This window comes from Podarcis filfolensis (assembly GCF_964270895.1).
Source record: "Podarcis filfolensis genome assembly, chromosome: 10".
NCBI classification, from domain to species: Eukaryota; Metazoa; Chordata; class Lepidosauria; order Squamata; family Lacertidae; genus Podarcis; species Podarcis filfolensis.
The window spans coordinates 71,760,502-71,779,107 of record NC_139612.1 but is presented as its reverse complement, the minus strand read 5'-3'; the positions used below and the strand labels follow the sequence as shown (position 1 = coordinate 71,779,107).

The 18,606-nt window shown below is 48.1% G+C and overlaps 4 protein-coding genes across 5 annotated transcripts in view; 3 read left to right on the top strand and 1 right to left on the bottom strand.

The window, feature by feature from the left end:
* The window catches only part of LOC310742959 (uncharacterized protein), a 184,440-nt gene that overhangs the window by 110,815 nt on the left and 55,019 nt on the right, over positions 1-18,606 (bottom strand). The gene's annotated exons all lie outside the window — the stretch shown is intronic.
* The window catches only part of LOC310744061 (uncharacterized protein), a 34,450-nt gene that overhangs the window by 8,813 nt on the left and 7,031 nt on the right, over positions 1-18,606 (top strand). The gene's annotated exons all lie outside the window — the stretch shown is intronic.
* LOC310743078 (uncharacterized protein) lies at positions 3,720-9,092 on the top strand. Its single transcript, XM_083573175.1, has 3 exons — positions 3,720-3,870; positions 6,120-6,258; positions 7,957-9,092. Exon 3 carries the CDS (start codon positions 8,165-8,167, stop codon positions 8,963-8,965), a length of 801 nt encoding a protein of 266 aa, XP_083429301.1. The 5' UTR covers positions 3,720-3,870; positions 6,120-6,258; positions 7,957-8,164; the 3' UTR covers positions 8,966-9,092.
* On the top strand, positions 12,584-17,566 carry LOC310743071 (uncharacterized protein). Of its 2 annotated transcripts, none has more exons than XM_083573165.1 (4): positions 12,584-12,810; positions 13,702-13,874; positions 15,272-15,409; positions 16,463-17,566. In XM_083573165.1, exon 4 carries the CDS (start codon positions 16,586-16,588, stop codon positions 17,474-17,476), a length of 891 nt encoding a protein of 296 aa, XP_083429291.1. In that variant the 5' UTR covers positions 12,584-12,810; positions 13,702-13,874; positions 15,272-15,409; positions 16,463-16,585; the 3' UTR covers positions 17,477-17,566. The 2 variants fall into 2 exon arrangements, with proteins under 2 accessions (XP_083429291.1, XP_083429290.1); XM_083573164.1 differs by having other exon boundaries at positions 15,272-15,526.

The window sequence follows — 18,606 nt, the reverse complement described above, 5'->3', positions numbered from 1 at the left end:
CCCAGTTTTGTTGGCTGATTCAAAATACTTCTGTTTCATTTGTTTTAATTTCCATTCCACTTCTTGGTTCACAAACATGGAGAACTGAGTTTGTAACATTTTAATAGTCTGTTTAATTTGTTCATCTTGTGGTTTTGTTACCAATTTTTTCTCATTTTCCGTGAGTTGAGTCACAATTACTAGATTAATTTATGGCTGGCCTGTGGCTGAAAGTAAACTGCAAAAAAAAAACTAAATTACTGACAAAAACCCTCACAATGGAAGGAAAAAAAGAACTTCAAGAAAGAAACAGGCCTGGAAATTAAAAATAAGGTTAAATACCTAAGGATCTGGATTTCAAATAAAAGTTTAAATTTATATGAGGATAATTCTAGTAAAGTATGGAAAGAAATTTTCAAAAATATGGAAACCTGGACCAAACTCCATCTCTCACTCTGGGGAAGAGTCTCGGTTGTGAAAATGAATATCCTCCCCAAAATGATTTTCTTATTCCAAACAAGGCCCATTTTAGGAGGAATGAATTGTTTTAGGGAGTGGAAAGGGGAAATATCTAGATTTATATAAAGTGGAAAGAAACTGAGAATTGTGTTATTGTTTAGTCGTTTAGTCGTGTCCGCCTCTTCGTGACCCCCTGGACCAGAGCACGCCAGGCACTCCTGTCTTCCACTGCCTCCTTCATGCTGGTAGCTTCGAGAACACTGTCCCACCATCTCGTCCTCTGTCGTCCCCTTCTCCTTGTGCCCTCCATATTTCCCAACATCAGGGTCTTTTCCAGGGAGTCTTCTCTTCTCATGAGGTGGCCAAAGTCTTGGAGCCTCAGCTTCAGGATCTGTCCTTCCAGTGAGCACTCAGGGCTGATTTCCTTCAGAATGGAGAGGTTTGATCTTCTTGCACTCCATGGGACTCTCAAGAGTCTCCTCCAGCACCAGAATTCAAAAGCATCCATTCTTCGGCCATCAGCCTTCTTTATGGTCCAGCTCTCACTTCCATACATTACTACTGGGGAAAAACTGAGAATTAAACACCAGTTATTAACAGATAAAAATGAGATAGGTGGTTTTTCATTGCCAGATTTTGGATACAACATATATATGGATCAGTGGGAGAGATTGTGGAAGGTAGATATTAAATTCACAGCATGCTATAACCTTAGGGAGAACATCATGAAGATGTTCTATAGATGGCATCGTATCCCCTTGAAACTAGCGAAAATGTATAACGGAGGGTCACCGACTTGCTGGATATGTAAAATAGATGTGGGGTCATACATGTGGTGGACTTGTGAAATCATTAGGGAATTCTGGGATAATATCTATAATGAATTCAAGAAATTATTCAGACTCAATTAAACAACAACCACCAGAGATCTTTCTTTTAGGCATTTTACCATTAGAAATTAAAAAAGAAATAAGACCACTGTTCATGTATGTCACCACAGAAGCAAGAATACTTGTGGCGAGGAAGTGGAAAACAATACTGACAATTACAGATTGGCAGATACTCATGTTAGAATATTTACAATAAGCAAAACTGATGGGAAGAGTTAGAGGAGTACTGAACCAGAAAATATTTGGAGAATGGAGAATATTTAAGGATTCTATAAGATCATATTGTACCAACCACACCATATTAGCAGAACTTGAGTGATACTTGTAAACACAACAAATACTGTTTGTGGAGTAGACAGGAACAATATTAAAGAATATAAAACTGTCCAAAAAAAACGACAGTATAAACAGTACAATGAGAATGATTGGAAGACTCGTTTTGTCAGAATTCTTTTTTATTTAATTAGGAAGATTAAGTTTTTTCATGCACATAAATCTGCTTCTTTCTTTTTCTGTATTTTCTTCTTTCCTTTATTCTTCATTGTTTTTTCTTTAATTTTCTTTTTTTGCAGTATGAGATTCCAAATTCTTTGTATATGTGTGTAATTTAAATCAATAAAGATTATTTTAAAAAAGAAATAAATTTGTGGCCGGCCTGATCAAGCGTTGCTTTCTCTGGTTAGCCCCGCTGGAACTCCAGTTCTTTCCAGACCCTGGGGTCACGAGAGGACTGGTGGCTCCTCCTGATTCAGGCCAGGACAAGGACCGTGGACACAGACCCCGTCCATGCACAACAGCCAAGAGGCTCAGAAAAGCAGCCGATACAATTGTAGCCAGAAGCGGAAAGGAGAATGTTAGCCGCTTTGAGACTCCTTCGGGTAGTGATAAAGCGGGATATCAAATCCAAACTCTTCTTCTTCTTCTTCTTCTTCTTCTCCCTGAACCTCTCCTCTTTGTGATGTGTCAATGATGTAGTCCTGATGTAGTCTTGGGGTGCAGCATGGGGGATTAGCAGCTAATAAAAGTTGGGGTCTTCTTTTGTTGGGGGCTTCCATCTTGTTCCACCTGGTGGCAGGTGGGAGTCCTGTGGAGACAGTCTTCAATCAAGACCAAGCCGACTGGCTGCTCTTTTGCTCTGCTCTTCCTGGCTGGTCTCCTTGTTTCTTGTCCAAGGGAGCCCTCAGATTTCTCCCTTAAGACATGGAATCTGCTTCTTGCTACAATTGTATCGGCTGCTTTTCTGAGCCTCTTGGCTGTTGTGCATGGACGGTGCCTGTGTCTGTTAACGGAAAAACCTGAGGGCTCCCTTGGACAAAAACAAAGACACCAACCAGGATAACTAGGAGCAAAACAGCAGCCTGTAGGCTTGGCCTTTATTGAACTGTTGCAACAGGGTGCTCCCCTCACTTGCAGTAGAGAGGAAGGACCCAGAAAAATGCTGTGCAAGGGCTTATAAAGACTTTTGAAATTGCCACCCTGTAGATCAAGCCCACCCCCAGAAACATCATACATACATCACAGAAAGGAGGGGTTGAGGGAGGAGTTGTGGTGGTAACCTGAGTGTCCTGGCACCTGGCTGGTTCCCCATCCCCCCCCCATGAGTACTTTCCAGGTGACAGCGGGGAGTTTGCAGTTTCCCGCCCCCAGAGGGAAGAGCTGATTATTGTCCTTTGTTCCAGTCTGTGCTGAATCCACTCCTATATGCAAGTTCTTTGTGATCTTGATGGTCTTCTGTCTAGGACCATCAGGGTTGGCATAGCAACTGGGCAGGGCTCCTGTGGATGTGCTGGTATGCTGAAGGGATTATGGGTGCCCTGTATCAAACCTTCCCCATTTTGTAGTCCTTCCTTCATAGAGTAAAATAGAAGTGGAACAGTGCAAATCCGATTTTGGTTGATTTTCTTGAATTTATAAGAGAAGTATAGCGTATGCAGTGTGTGAGTGTGAGTGTGTGTGAAGTTTGTACAAACTGAATGATTGGGGGGGGGTTCCTGCTACAGTGTCCACGGTCATTGTCCTGGCCTTAGTCAGAGGCTGGGGTGGGGAGCTGGGATTTGGGGGGGGTCGTTTAGCTGCCCCCTATTCCTGGTTTGAACAGCGCCAAGACCTAAAACACGGAGGGATCTAAGCTCGTGGGGTGGGGGAGGGGAGGATGTTGCAATGCAAACCTTGTCGGAGGGACGGGACCCACTTTGCAGCTGGATCTCCGGAACCTTCTCCTCCCCCCCCCTCAATTCTTTCCCTCCCCTCCCGGCACATCCTCCTCTCACCCCGCCCCCACAACCCCAGATCCCGCCCCCAAACATCCCACCCCTTCCTCCTCCTCCTCCTCCAATCTGGCTCTTCTGCTCCAGGAATGTGGGGGGGGGGTGAGCCCCCTCCCAACCTGCCTGCTTCTCCCGGAAGTGGAGCTTCCACTCCGAATTGCTGCTCTACGCCGTAGCTCTAGGGGGGGGCGCTTTCGGAGAGGGGAGGGAGGAGGCAGGGGACCCCCCCCCCGTGGATGTTGCAGGAAAGGAGAATCGGGAGCGAGGACAAAGAGGTAAAGGGGTCCCGGGGGGGGGGAGAGGGGAGAAGAGGACCCATAGACCCCTCCAGCTCCCCAAGCGCCTTCCGTGGGGCCTGGATCCCTCCGCGCGCGCTGCGAAGGGGGCATTCCTCGCAGGGCGGATCCCTCGCCCGGTTTCCCCTGGCTCCGCGCGTCCCATGAAAGGGTTAAGGGGCTCGAGAGACGCCTGGATAGAGACCCCCCAGTCCCTCCCTTGCTCCTGTTCTTGGGGGGGCCCTAGGATGGAGAGATGGGGCGCGCAGGGCGAGGTGTCAGTCGCGCTAGAGTGCAGGGGAAACTGCGGGAGAGAGGGAGGGGGGAAGGGAAGAGGAGCACTGGGGGGGGGGAGATAGGAAGACCAGTTTTTTTGGGGGGGCGTCTCAATCGTGGCTTCTTTGGGCAATCTTCGAAGGGGCCGCCTTGCCTTCTCCCTCCCGCCCAGGAATCAAGCCCCCCTTCAAGGCGACCAGAGAGGGATCCCTGGAAAGTGGGGGTCCTGTCCCCCCACCCTTCCTTCCTGCAAGCTCCATCCTCTGCTCGCCCCCATAAGCCCCTGCCCTGTCCGGATGCAGCGCTTCTGCCCAGTCCAACCATTGGTCCCCCTGGAGAGGAGAGGAAATCCCGAGAGGAAGAGGGGAGGGGAGAGGACTTCTCAGAAGCGGCTCTTGGTTTTGGCAATTCCACCCAGGAAGCAGCCAGAAAGCTTTTCCTCTCTCTCAGGCTTCCATCTTTATTGTCTTTTCCATTGAGGATGAGGATAATGTACACCTGTCATCAGAAACAGGGGTGCAGAGTCCATGGAATGGCTCTCGGGATTAATACAGAAGTTGCACCTCAAAAGCATTTCTGTTCCTCTTATTCTTCATAGGCAGTGTCAGAGTGACTGACAAGCTGAGATAAAACCCATCAGCATCTGATGACAGTGACTCCATGAATCTTCCCAGTCAAAGGACCCATTTTCATGATAGACAGTGCCTGTGGCTGGAGGCTCTACACACCAGGTGTCCCTGTGCAGGCCAAAGACTGCCAGTATTAGCACAGGTGAGGTGTGGGTCATTCCCAAATTTACAGACTGTATGTGAATGAGAGTTTGTGGGTGGGATTATAATTTACGGCAACCCTGTGATTTTCTCTGCCCATAACATTTCGTAAGCTAATATTGCAGTAAAAATTCCAAAATAACTACAAAAAATCACAAGATAATAATAATAGTACAGTGGTACCTCGGGTTAAGAACTGAATTTGTTCTGCAGGTCCATTCTTAATCTGAAACTGTTCTTAACCTGAAGCACCACTTTAGCTAATGGGGCCTCCTGCTGCCGCCGCGCCGCCAGAGCAGGATTTCTGTCCTCATCCTGAAGCAAAGTTCTTAACAAAAGGTACTATTTCTGGGTTAGCAGAGTCTGTAACCTGAAGCGCCTGTAACCTGAGGTACCACTCTAGACGTTATAGTATTAGTATTTTCCCCCAGCCGCTCTGGGCAGCTTATAGTACATATAGGTAAAGGTAAAGGGACCCCTGACCATTAGGTCCAGTCGTGGCCGACTCTGGGGTTGCAGCGCTCATCTCGCTTTATTGGCCGAGGGAGCTGGTGTACAGCTTCCGGGTCATGTGGCCAGCATGACTAAGCCGCTTCTGGCAAACCAGAGCAGCGCAAGGAAACGCCATTTACCTTCCCGCCGGAGCGGTACCTACCGTATTTTTCGCTCTATAAGACACACCTAGTTTTGGGGGGAGGAATCCAAGAAAAAAAAATGTTTGAATCCCAGAAGCCAGAACAGCAAGAGGAATCTGGCTTCTGGGATACTGTGTGGCTGTTCTGGCTTCTGGGATAACAGTGCCAAGGGCAGCAGGATGAAGAGGCTAAGGCAGAAGCCAGGACAGGCGCCTCTCTGAAGGGGCGCTGCGCAGTTCTCCCTCTTTGCGCAGCCGAAGACTGATAAGCATAACAGGATCCAAAAATAGCAAAAATGTAACTCACAGTAAAACCCTGACTTAGCATTCCAAAACAGCACTCAGGTAAGAAACAGACAAGCAGAGTAATATCAGAATATGAAGTGGGAGCAGGCGCATTTCAATACTGTAATTTATATATAATTCAATGTCAGAGTAACCCTAGGACTAGATAAAAAGTCTCCAGGTGGACGTGCCCCACCTCCCCTTCACTTTCCTCTTCCGCACGGGCAGAATCTGCCTTCTGGACTGTGGGATTCACGGTTGTTCTCTTCCTCTCCATCCTCCAGGGCTTGACTTCAGGTGCAGCAGAATTCCCCAGCCCCACAAGGATTTGAGACCCATCAGCTTTCCTCACCTGGTTTAGCCGGCCGGTTGAAGCCGTTGCTTGAACCCCTGTTGCATGCTGACAGCTTCTGGAAGCCACAGGTGAGAGCTAAGTGCAGGGTGGGCATCAAGGGTGGAAAAATGACCCCAGAAGGTGCAGGACATGTCCCCCACCCAAGGAACTACTGCTCCCCAACACCCCATGACATCTAGATTCAGGTAGGTAGCTGTATTGGTCTGAAGCACTTGAAATAAAAAATTAAAAAATAGTCCCGTAGCACCTTAGAGACCAACTATGATTTTTCTAGATATAATCTTTCGTGTGCATGCACACTTCTTCAGATACACTGACACAGATGTCACCAGACCCTTGTATATCGTGGGAGGGTGGGTTGGGGTTTTTCTCAGAAAGGTACTCCTACTACCATCTCACACTACCCTTCACTATATGAAGAAGTGTGCATGCACACGAAAGCTTATACCTAGAACAAACTTAGTTGGTCCCTAAGGTGCTGTTGTTGTTGTTGTTGTTGTTTATTCATTTAGTCGTGTCCGACTCTTCGTGACCCTGTGGACCAGAGCATGCCAGGCACTCCTGTCTTCCACTGCCTCCCGCAGTTTGGTCAAACTCATGCTGGTAGCTTCAAGAACACTGTCCAACCATCTCGTCTTCCGTTGTCCCCTTCTCCTTGTGCCCTTCATCTTTCCCAACATCAGGGTCTTTTCCAGGGAGTCTTCTCTTCACATGAGGTGGCCAGAGTCTTGGAGCCTCAGCTTCAGGATCTGTCCTTCCAGTGAGCACTCAGGGCTGATTTCCTTCAGAATGGAGAGGTTTGAACTTCTTGCAGTCTATGGGACTCTCCAGCACCATAATTCACCATAATTCAAAGCATCCATTCTTTGGCGATCAGCCTTCTTTATGGTCCAGCTCTCACTTCCATACATCACGACTGGGAAAACAATAGCTTTAACTATACGGACTTTTGTTGGCAAGGTGAGGTCTCTGCTGTTTAAGATTCTGTCTAGATTTCTCATTGCTTTTCTCCCAAGACCCTAAGGTGCTACTGGACTATTTTTGTTATTTTTTTACTTCAACTGTGTCAGACCAATATGGCTACCTACCATGAAGTACAGTTATCTCCTTGCCTTGAATATCCTGCCTTTCAGTGCCAGATTAGGATAGTCCTCTGTCAGAAGACAAGCACAGGATCAGGCAGCACATCATCATTATAAAGAACCATTGGGGTGGGTGTTTCCATTTGGGATTCCCATATGCCAGCGGCTTTCCTTCTGCTTCTCCTGCTCTCTCCATGCAATGTGAGGCATTTCCAAGACAGAGGTCCATCTCCAAGAACAGGAGCTTCCCTGAGCACCCATTCAGCTGACCCCAAGCACCAAGCCTTGTCACTAGTTCTCTGACTGACCCAGACCACAGTCCCCGGAAAAGATGTAGACCTGGGTCTCCCAAAATGGTCCATATGGACCTCCCGAGGTCAGTGGGACTGTGCAGGTGATTCATGAAGATCTAGAGGTGGAAATGGGGGCAACCACTTGATTTGAAAGGCTGTCTCAGGGGACAACTGTATTCCAAGATCATGCTGTGTTATTAAAGATGATTGAGGATTATGAAAGGTTGCTAATGCATTACTACCATTTGACATCATACCATTTTCATTTCCTAAATATTGGGAACATGAGTAGGACATGGGAGAATGTAGGAGATGTTGAAATAGGAGAAGGTGCTAATGGCGATTGATGTGCCCTTTTTTCCCTGTGTTCTCTTTCTTGAAACCCAAACAGGATTTCCTTTCTGCCCACTCTGAAAAAGGTGATGGAGAAGACAGAATTGCAGGGGACAGGGCACCTTTCATTTCATTAGGAATAGCCATTAAAATGTGTGAAATGTGGAATATGCTTCACTGAATGAGCACACATAGTTCACATCAACGAACACAAAAAGGAAAGAACCCATTTAAAGGTATGGAGTGAGGAAAGAGCTTGTGTTTCAATGCAAAACTTAGAAGACACCAGTGGACTCACACAGAGAGAAAACTCACACAGAGAGTATGGGAAGAACTTCAGTCAGAGTGGAAACCTTAAATTGCACAAACGGACTCACACAGGGGGGAAACCATATGAATGTATGGAGTGTGGAAAGAAATTTAGTAATAGTGGAAACCTTGGAAGACATCAACGGGAACACACAGGGGAGAAACTTTATAAATGTATCGAGTGTGGAAAGAGCTTTAGTGATAATGGAAAGCTTAGAAGACATCAGTGGACTCACACAGAGGAGAAACCATTTAAATGTATAAAGTGTGGAAACGTCTACAGTCAGAGTGGACACCTGAGAAGACATCAACGTACTCACACAGGGGAGAAACCATTTCAATGTATGGAGTGTGAAAAGAGCTTTAGTGATAGTGGAAGCCTTAGCAGACATCAACAGACTCACACAGGGGAGAAACCATTTAAATGTATGGAGTGTGGAAAGGGCTTCAGTCACAGTGGAAGTCTTAGAAGACATCAATGGATTCACACAGAGGAGAAACCATTTAAATGTATGGAGTGTGGAAAGCGCTTTAGTGATAGTGGAAGCCTTAGCAGACATCAACAGACTCACACAGGGATGAAACCTTTTAAATGTATGAAGTGTGGAAAGAGCTTCAGTTATAGTGGAAACCTTAGAAGACATCAACATGCTCACATCGGTAAGAAACAATTTAAATTTATGGAGTGCGGAAAGAGCTTTAGTGATAATGGAAAACTTAGAACTCATCAACGGACTCACACGGAAGAAACCATTTAAAAGTATGGAGTAAATACTAAATGCTTCACTCAGAGTGGAAATCTTACAAAACATCAGCAGACACACAGGGGAGAAACCATTTAAAGGTATGGACTGTAGAAGGAGCTTCAGTCAGAGTGGAAGCCTTGATTTATGTCAACAAACTCACACAAAAGACAAAACATTTAAATATCAGGAAATTAGAGGTTCACTCTTAGTGGAAGTTCAAAATCAACAGACTCATGGACAGGAGAAGCAGTTTAAATGAAAAGACTGCAAAAAGTGCTTTATTTATAATGGAGTCTTTAAGGAACATCTAGGGACTCTCACATGGGAGAACCCATTTAGATGTATGGAGTGTGGGACGTCTTCCTCTCAGAGTCCACCCTGAGCAATGAATTCAGCAGGAAATCATTCCTAAAAGCATGAGGTATATTTGATGTTCTGGTGTTTATATGTTAAACTGTATAATAATGAAATAATGAAGGCAACATCTCACAATGGTGAGTATAATTTTAGATGAAAGTACCTTTGGTTTTTGCACCAAACTCTGTCACCCGCCCACCGCTTCTCCAAGCGGTGATCTTCAAGCACTGCTTCTTCACCAGAACTTCATCGCTGCCTCCTGCCCTGCGCGTTCTGAAGAAAACTTGAAATACTGAAATTGAATGGGAGATTTCCCCAAGCCTAATTTCAAGAGGGGGAAGGAGGGGCTGCAGGTACCAGGAAGGTCTCCAGGGGGCCCATCTTCACTCATGAACCCCATGGGGCAACCCCAGAGCTCCTGCTCATTCTGGGGTTTGAGGAAGATGGTCCCAGAAGTTTTGCTTCAATCATGCTTCTCAGGAGTTTTCCTACCAGAGGACCACAGTGCTGTGGCTGCTGTTGTTGTCATGGACTGGCTGGTGAGGGCGGGGGGAGGCACCAGCTGGGGACCCACAAGGGAAGAAGGCTCAGATCCTGGGTACTGGTGGTTGGATGAGCCGAAAGAGGGAGAAAATGGAGCAGACCGGAAGGGGAGATGTTGCAAGCTGAGGAGGAAACAGGGTTTGGTGAGCAGGAAGAGGCTGGGGCAGAGAGCAGTTCAGGCTCAGAGGGAGGAGAGGAGGGGGCCAGGAGACCCAGAGGAGGCCGGATGCTGAAGCATCCAGGGAGACTCCCCCTCCTGCTGCAACCAGCACATGGATTCATGTAATGAATCCTCACCAAAATGATTTTCTTATTCCACACAATGCCCATTTTAGGAGGAATGAATTGTTTTACGGAGTGGAAAAGGGAAATATCTAGATTTATATGGAGTTGAAAGAAAGCGAGAATTAAACACCCGTTATTAACAGATAAAAAGGAGAGAGGAGTTTTTGCATTGCTTCATCGCTGCCTCCTGCCCTGCGCGTTCTGAAGAAAACTTGAAATACTGAAATTGAATGGGAGATTTTCCCCAAGCCTAATTTCAAGAGGGGGGAGGAGGGGCTGCAGGTACCAGGGAAATCTCCTAGGGGGGCATCTTCACTCATGAACCCCATGGGGCAACCCCAGAGCTCCTGCTCATTCTGGGGTTTGGGAAAGAGTGTATTTTTCCATAATCCCAGAAGTTTTGCTTCAATCATGCTACTTGGGAGTTTTCCTACCAGAGGACCACAGTGCTGTCGCTGCTGTTGTTGTTATGGACTGGCTGGTGGGGGGAGGCACCAGCTGGGGGACCCACAAGGGAAGAAGGCTCAGAGCACAGGGACTGGTGGTGCGATGGCAATAAGCCGAAAGAGGGAAAAAGAGGAGCAGACCGGAAGGGGAGATGCAGTATGAGATTCCAAATTCTTTGTATATGTGTGTAATTTAAATCAATAAAGATTATTTTAAAAAAGAAATAAATTTGTGGCCGGCCTGATCAAGCGTTGCTTCCTCTGGTTAGCCCCGCTGGAACTCCAGTTCTTTCCAGACCCTGGGGTCACGAGAGGACTGGTGGCTCCTCCTGGCAAATGGCCTGGTGCGCACTGGATCGCCAGTCCTTTCTTGCCCCCAGAATCCGGGTAACCGAAGGTCCCATCTGGGGTGCCATCTGTTGTAAACAAAAGCTGCCCTTCTTCCCTTATGGGGGACACAAGAGCCCTTTATAGAGTCCCTTGTAGGTTCTCCATCGGTAAGAGGAAATAACAGAGACATCCAGAGACTATTGGGAAGCAAAGCAGCTAGTAAGCCTGATCTTTATTGATCTGCTGCAACAGGGTGCTCCCCTGAGGAGGACCCCGAACCAAGGCGTGCCAGCCCTTATATAGACATTTTAAATTCCCTGACCTGGAGCTCCAGACCACCCCTGCATTCATCACAGAAGGGGCGTAACCCAAGACCACCTACTACAAAAATCATACCTACATCACAGAAAAGGCGGTCTACAACAGAAATTTAAATGTTGTTGTTTTTCCTGTCTGCCAGGTTATCTGATAATGCCTTATCTGATTCCCTTTCCTGGTAGTCTGGCCATTCCTTTGAGATGGTGATTACCCAATTCCTGAGACAATGGGAAGGTTCCCTCACCCGCTCCCTCCTTGCAGAGAAAACATTTGGTCAGTTTGGGAGTCTAAATGGTTTCAGGGCGGTCTTCCTGTGCTGCTCCAGACATGTGGTCGACATATCTATGTATGTGCTTGGTTGGTACATTTATGAACATTTATTATCTATAGAAGACATTGTTACGGAAAATCTAGGTGTGAGGCTGCTCTGCCACCTAGCTCGTCTGACTGAGTCTGCAGGTCCCTGCGGAACAAAAGGAGCGCAGCCAGAGACCGAAGCATTCATTCAGCTAATATTCTCCTTTCCCTTCCTGCCCCACAACAAACACACTGTGAGGTGAGTGGGGCTGAGAGACTTCAGAGAAGTGTGACTGCCCCAAGGTCAGCAGCTGCATGTGGAGGAGCGGAGACGGGAACCCGGTTCCCCAGATTACGAATCTACGGCTCTTAACCACTACACCCCACTGGCTCTCGACAAGACACTCAGGTTACCACCACAACTCCTCCCTCAACCCCTCCTCTTTGTGATGTGTCAATGATGTAGTCATGATGTAGTCTTGGGGGTGCAGCATGGGGGATTAGGAGCTAATAAAAGTTGGGGTCTTCTTTTGTTGGGGGCTTCCATCTTGTTCCACCTGGTGGCAGGTGGGAGTCCTGTGGCGACAGTCTTCAATCAAGACCAAGCCGACTGGCTGCTCTTTTGCTCTGCTCTTCCTGGCTGGTCTTGTTTCTCGTCCAAGGGATCCCTCAGATTTTGGAATCCGCTTCTGGCTACAATTGTATCGGCTGCTTTTCTGAGCCTCTTGGCTGTTGTGCATGGACGGGGCCTGTGTCCACGGTCCTTGTCCTGGCCTGAGTCAGAGGCTGGGGTGGGGCGCTGGGATTTGGGGGGGGTCGTTTAGCTGCCCCCCGTTCCTAGTTTGAACAGCGCCAAGACCTAAAACACGGAGGGATCTAAGCTCGTGGGGTGGGGGAGGGGAGGATGTTGCAATGCAAACCTTGTAGGAGGGACGGGACCCACTTTGCAGCTGGATCTCCGGAACCTTCTCCTCCCCCCCCCCCTCAATCCTTTCCCTCCCCTCCCGGCACATCCTCCTCTCACCCCGCCCCCACAACCCCAGATCCCGCCCCCAAACATCCCACCCCTTCCTCCTCCTCCTCCAATCCGGCTTCTGCTCCAGGAATGTGGGGGGGGGTGAGCCCCCTCCCAACCTTCTCCCGGAAGTGGAGCTTCCACTCCGAATTGCTGCTGTGCCCCGTAGCTCTAGGGGGGCGCTTTCGGAAAGGGGAGGGAGGAGGCAGGGGACCCCCCCCTCGTAGATGTTGCAGGAAAGGAGAATCGGGAGCGAGGACAAAAAGGTAAAGGGGTCGCGGGGGGGGGGAGAGGGGAGAAGAGGACCCAGAGACCCCGCCAGCTCCCCCAAGCGCCTTCCGTGGGGCCTGGATCCCGGCACGCGTGCTGCCAAGGGGCGGAGATGGGGCGCCCACCCACGAGGACTCCCTGGCCTCGTTTCCCCCGCGCAGGCATCCCTGGGGGCCGGGAAAGGGTTAAGGGGTGCGGGAGGCGCCTGGATAGAGACCCCCTGTCCCTCCCCCACTCCCTTTGGGGGGCCCTAGGATGGAGAGATGGGGCGAGCAGGGTGAGGGGCCAGTCGCGCCGGAGTGCAGGGGAAACTACGGGAGAGAGGGAGGGGGGAGGAAGGGGAGCACTGGGTGGAGGGGGAGATAGGAAGACCAGTTTTTTTGGGGACACGTCTCAATCGTGGCTTCTTTGGGCAATCTCCGGGGGGGGCCGCCTTGGCTTATCCCTCCCGCCCAGGAATGGACCCCCCCTTCAGGGCGACCAGAGAGGGATCCCTGGAAAGTGGGGGGATCCAGTCCCCCCTCCCCTTCATTCCTGCAATCTCCATCCTTTTCCCACCCCATAATCCCCTGCCCTGTCCAGACACAGCCATTCCGCCCAGTCCAACCATTGTTCCCCTGGAGAGGAGAGGAAATCCCGAGACGAGGGGGGGGGGAGGGGAGAGGGCCTTCTCAGAAGCGGCTCTTGGTTTTGGCAATCCCACCCAGGAAGCAGCCAGAAACCTTTTCCTCTCTCTCAGGCTTCCATCTTTAATGTCTTTTCCACTGAGGGTGAGGATAATGTACACCTGTCCTCAGAAAGAGGGGTGCAGCATCCATGGAATGGCTCTCAGGATTGATACAGAAGTTGCACCTCAAAAGCATTTCTGTTCCTCTTATTCTTCATAGGTAATGTCAGAGTGACTGACAAGCTGAGATAAAACCCATCAGCATCTGATGACAGTGACTCCATGAATCTTCCCAGTCAAAGGACCCATTTTCATGATAGACAGTGCCTGTGGCTGGAGGCTCTACACACCAGGTGTGCCTGTGCAGGCCAAAGACTGCCAGTATTAGCACAGGTGAGGTGTGTGACCTTCCCAGATTTACAGACTGTATGTGAATGGGATTATCATTTACGGCAACCCTGTGATTTTCTCCACCCATAACATTTCGTAAGCTAATATTGCAGTAAAAATTCCAAAATAACTACAAAAAATCACACAATAATAATAATTCGTTCTGAATTCGTTCTGGAGGTCCGTTCTTAACCTGAAACTGTTCTTAATCTGTGGTACCACTTTAGCTAATGGGGTCTCCTGCTGCCGCCATGCAATTTCTGTTCTTATCCTGAAGCAAAGTTCTTAACCCAAGGTATTATTTCTGGGTTAGCAGACTCTGTAACCTGAAGCGTCTGTAACCCGAGGTTCCACTGTAGAAGTTCCAGTATTAGTATCTTCCCCCAGCTGCTCTGGGCAGCTTACAGTACATATAGGTAAAGGTAAAGGGACCCCTGACCATTAGGTGCAGTTGTGGCCGACTCTGGGGTTGCGGCGCTCATCTCGCTTTATTGGCCAAGGGAGCCGGCGTATAGCTTCCGGGTCATGTGGCCAGAATGACTAAGCCGCTTCTGGAGAACCAGAGCAGCGCACGGAAACGCCGTTTACCTTCCCGCCGGAGCAGTACCTATTTATCTACTTGCTCTTTGATGTGCTTTCGAACTGCTAGGTTGGCAGGAGCAGGGACCAAGCAACGGGAGCTCACCCCATCGCGGGGATTCGAACCGCCAACCTTCTGATCAGGAAGTCCTAGGCTCTATGGTTTAACCCACAACGACACCCAGCTGTCTTCTAAATGTCAGATGGTTGCCTGTTTCCTTGCCCTCTGAAGGGAGGGCATTCCATGGGGCAGGAGGCCCTCTGCCTGGTTCCCTGGAACTTCACTTCTAACAGCAAGGGAACCAGCAGAAGACCCGCGGAGGCGGACCCTCCTGTCCAGACTGAGCGATGGGGATGAAGATGCTCCTTCAGGTCCACAGGGCCAAGGCTGTTGAGGGCTTTAGGTTGCAGATCTTGCTCCTCCATAATGATCGATGTATAGTTAGCAGAGTAGGAGAAAACACTCAGAGGCAGCAAAAAATTAATTCAACTGAGAAATTTATTACTGAAGACACATAAGCATAACAGGACCCAAAAAATAGCAAAAATGTAACTCACAGTAAAACCCTGACTTAGCATACCAAAACAGCACTCAAGTAAGAAACAGACAGAATATAGTAATATCAGAATATGAAGTGGGAGCAGGCACATTTCAATACTGTAATTTATATATAATTCAATGTCAGAGTAACCTTGGGACTAGATAACAAACCTCCAGGTGGACGTGCCCCACCTGCCCTTCACTTTCCTCTTCTGCACGGGCAGAATCTGCCTTCTGGACTGTGGGATTCACGGTTGTTCTCCTCCTCTCCATCCACCAGGGCTTGACTTCAGGTGCAGCAGAATTCCCCAGCCCCCAAGGATTTGAGACCCATCAGCTTTCCTCACCTGGTTTAGCCGGCTGGTTGAAGCCGTTGCTTGAACCCCTGTTGCATGCTGACAGCTTCTGGAAGCCACAGGTGAGAACTGAGTGCAGGGTGGAGACCAAGGGTGGAAAAATGACCCCAGAAGGTGCAGGACATGTCCCCCACCAAAGGAACTACTTATCCCCAACACCCCATGACATCTAGATTCAGGTAGGTAGCCATGTTGCACACTTTATCAGATACACTGACACAGATGTCACCAGACCCTTGTATATCGTGGGAGTGTGTGGTGGGGTTTTTCTCAGAAGGGTACTCCTACTACGATCTCCCACTACCCATCACTATATGAAGAAGTGTGCGTGCACACGAAAGCTTATACCTAGAACAAACATAGTTGCTCCCTAAGGTGCTACTGGAATATTTTTGTTACTTTTTTACCTCAACTGTGTCAGACCAATATGGCTACCTACCATTAAGTACAGTTATCTCCTTGCCTTGAATATCCTGCTTTTCAGTGCCAGATTAGGATAGTCCTCTGTCAGAAGACAAGCACAGGATCAGGCAGCACATCATCATAATAAAGAACCATTGGGGTGGGTGTTTCTGTCTGGGATTCCCATGTGCCATCTGCTTTCCTTCTGCTTCTCCTGCTCTCTCCATGCAATGTGAGGCATGTAGACAGAGGTCCATCTCCAAGAACAGGAGCGTCCCTGAACACCCATTCAGCTGACCCCAAGCACCAAGCCTTGTCACTAGTTCTCTGATTGACCCAGACCACAGTCCATGGAAGAGATGTAGACCTGGGTCTCCCAAAATGGTCCATATGGACCTCCTGAGGTCAGTGGGACTGTGCAGGTGATTCATGAAGATCTAGAGGTGGAAACGGGGGCAACCACTTGATTTGAAAGGCATTCTCAGAGGACAACGGTATTACAAGATCATGCTGTGTTATTAAAGATGATTGAGGATTATGAAAGGTTGCTGATGCATTACTATCATTTGACATCATAGCATTTTCATTTCCTAAAAATTGGGAACATGGGGAGGACATGGGAGAATGTAGGAGATGTTGAAATAAGAGAAGGTGCTAATGGCAGTTGATGTGTCCTTTCCCCCCCTGTGTTCTCTTTCTTGAAACCCAAACAGGATTTCCTTTCTGCCCACTCTGAAAAAGGTGATGGAGAAGACAGAATTGCAGGGGACAGGGCACCTTTCGTTTCATTAGGAATAGCCATTAAAATGTGTGAAATGTGGAATATGCTTCACTGAATGAGCACACATAGTTCACATCAACGAACACAAAAAGGACAGAACCCATTTAAAGGTATGGAGTGCGGAAAGAGCTTCTCTTTCAATGCAACACTTAGAACACACCAGGGGACTCTCAGAGAGAGAAAATGTTTTAAGTGCAGGGAGTGTGGGAAGAACTTCAGTCATAGTGGACACCTCAATATACATCAACGGACACACACAGGGGAGAAACCATATAAATGTATGGAGTGTGAAAAGAGCTTTAGTGATAGTGGAACCCTAAGAAGACATCAACGGACTCACACAGGGGAGAAACCATTTCAATGTATGGAGTGTGAAAAGAGCTTTAGTGATAGTGGAAAGCTGAGATCACATGAACGGACTCACACAGGGGAGAAACCATTTCAATGTATGGAGTGTGGAAAGGTTTTCAGTCAGAATGGAAGCCTTAGATCACATCAACGGACTCATACAGGGGAGAAACCATTTAAATGCATGGAGTGTGGAAAGAGCTTCAATCAGAGTGGAAACCTTAGAAATCATCAACGGACTCATACAGGGGAGAAACCATTTAAATGCATGGAGTGTGGAAAGAGCTTTAGTGATAATGGAAACCTTAGAAATCATGAACGGATTCACACAGGGGAGAAGCCATATAAATGTATCGATTGTGGAAAGAGATTTAGTGATAATGGAAACCTTAAAAAACATCAACGGTCTCACACAGGGATGAAACCATTTAAATGCATGGAGTGTGGAAAGAGCTTCAGTCAGAGTGGAGACCTTAGAAATCATCAACGGACTCACACAGGGGAGAAACCATATAAATGTATGGAGTGTGGAAAAAGCTTTAGGGTTAATGGACACCTTAGACAACATCAACAGACTCACACGGGACAAACCATTTAAAGGTATGAACTGTAGAAGGAGCTTCAGTCAGAGTGGAACCCTTGATTTATGTCAAGAAACTCACATAAAATACAAACCATATAAATATCAGGAAAGTAGATAGAGGTTCACTCTTAGTGGAAGTTCAAAATGAACAGACTCACAGACAGGAAGAACTTTAAGAGTTGAAACCCTTCAAACCATCACAAACTCAAAGAGGAGAAGCAGTTTAAATGAAAAGATTGCAAAAAGTGCTTTATTTATAATGGAGTCTTTAAGGAACATCTAGGGACTCTCACATGGGAGAACCCATTTAGATGTATGGAGTGTGGGACGTCTTCCTCTCAGAGTCCACTATTTTCTTCACAGAAATGAACTAAGCAGGAAATCATTTCTACAAGCATGAGGTATATGCGAAGCTCTGGTGTTTATATGTAAAACTGTATAATAATGAAATAATGAAGGCAACATCTCAGAATAGTGAATATAATTTTAGATGAAAGTACTTTTGGTTTTTGCACCAAACTCTGTCGCCCCCCCCCCACCGCATGATCTCCAAGCACTGCTTCTTCACCAGAACTTCATCGCTGCCTCCTGCGCGTTCTGAAGAAAACTTGAAATACTGAAACTGAATGGGAGATTTCCCCCCCCCCAAGCCTAATTTCAAGAGGGGGAAGGAGGGGCTGCAGGTAGCAGAGAAGTCTCCTGGGGGGCCCACCTTCACTCATGAACCCCATGGGGCAACCCCAGAGCTCCTGCTCATTCTGGGGTTTGAGGAAGATGGTCCCAGAAGTTTTGCTTCAATCATGCTTCTCAGGAGTTTTCCTACCAGAGGACCACAGTGCTGTGGCTGCTGTTGTTGTCATGGACTGGCTGGTGAGGGGGGGGGGAGGCACCAGCTGGGGACCCACAAGGGAAGAAGGCTCAGATCCTGGGGACTGGTGGTGGGATGAGCCAAAAGAGGGAGAAAATGGAGCAGACCGGAAGGGGAGATGTTGCAAGCTGAGGAGGAAACAGGGTTTGGTGAGCGGGAAGAGGCTGGGGCAGAGAGCAGTTCAGGCTCAGAGGGAGGAGAGGAGGGGGCTAGGAGACCCAGAGGAGGCCGGATGCTGAAGCATCCAGGGAGACTCCCCCTCCTGCTGCAACCAGCA

Excerpts from the sequence above, each read along its gene's own strand:
- LOC310743071 (XM_083573165.1), top strand. The coding sequence starts at position 16,586 with ATGAGCACACATAGTTCACATCAACGAACACAAAAAGGACAGAACCCA.
- LOC310743078 (XM_083573175.1), top strand. The coding sequence starts at position 8,165 with ATGCAAAACTTAGAAGACACCAGTGGACTCACACAGAGAGAAAACTCA.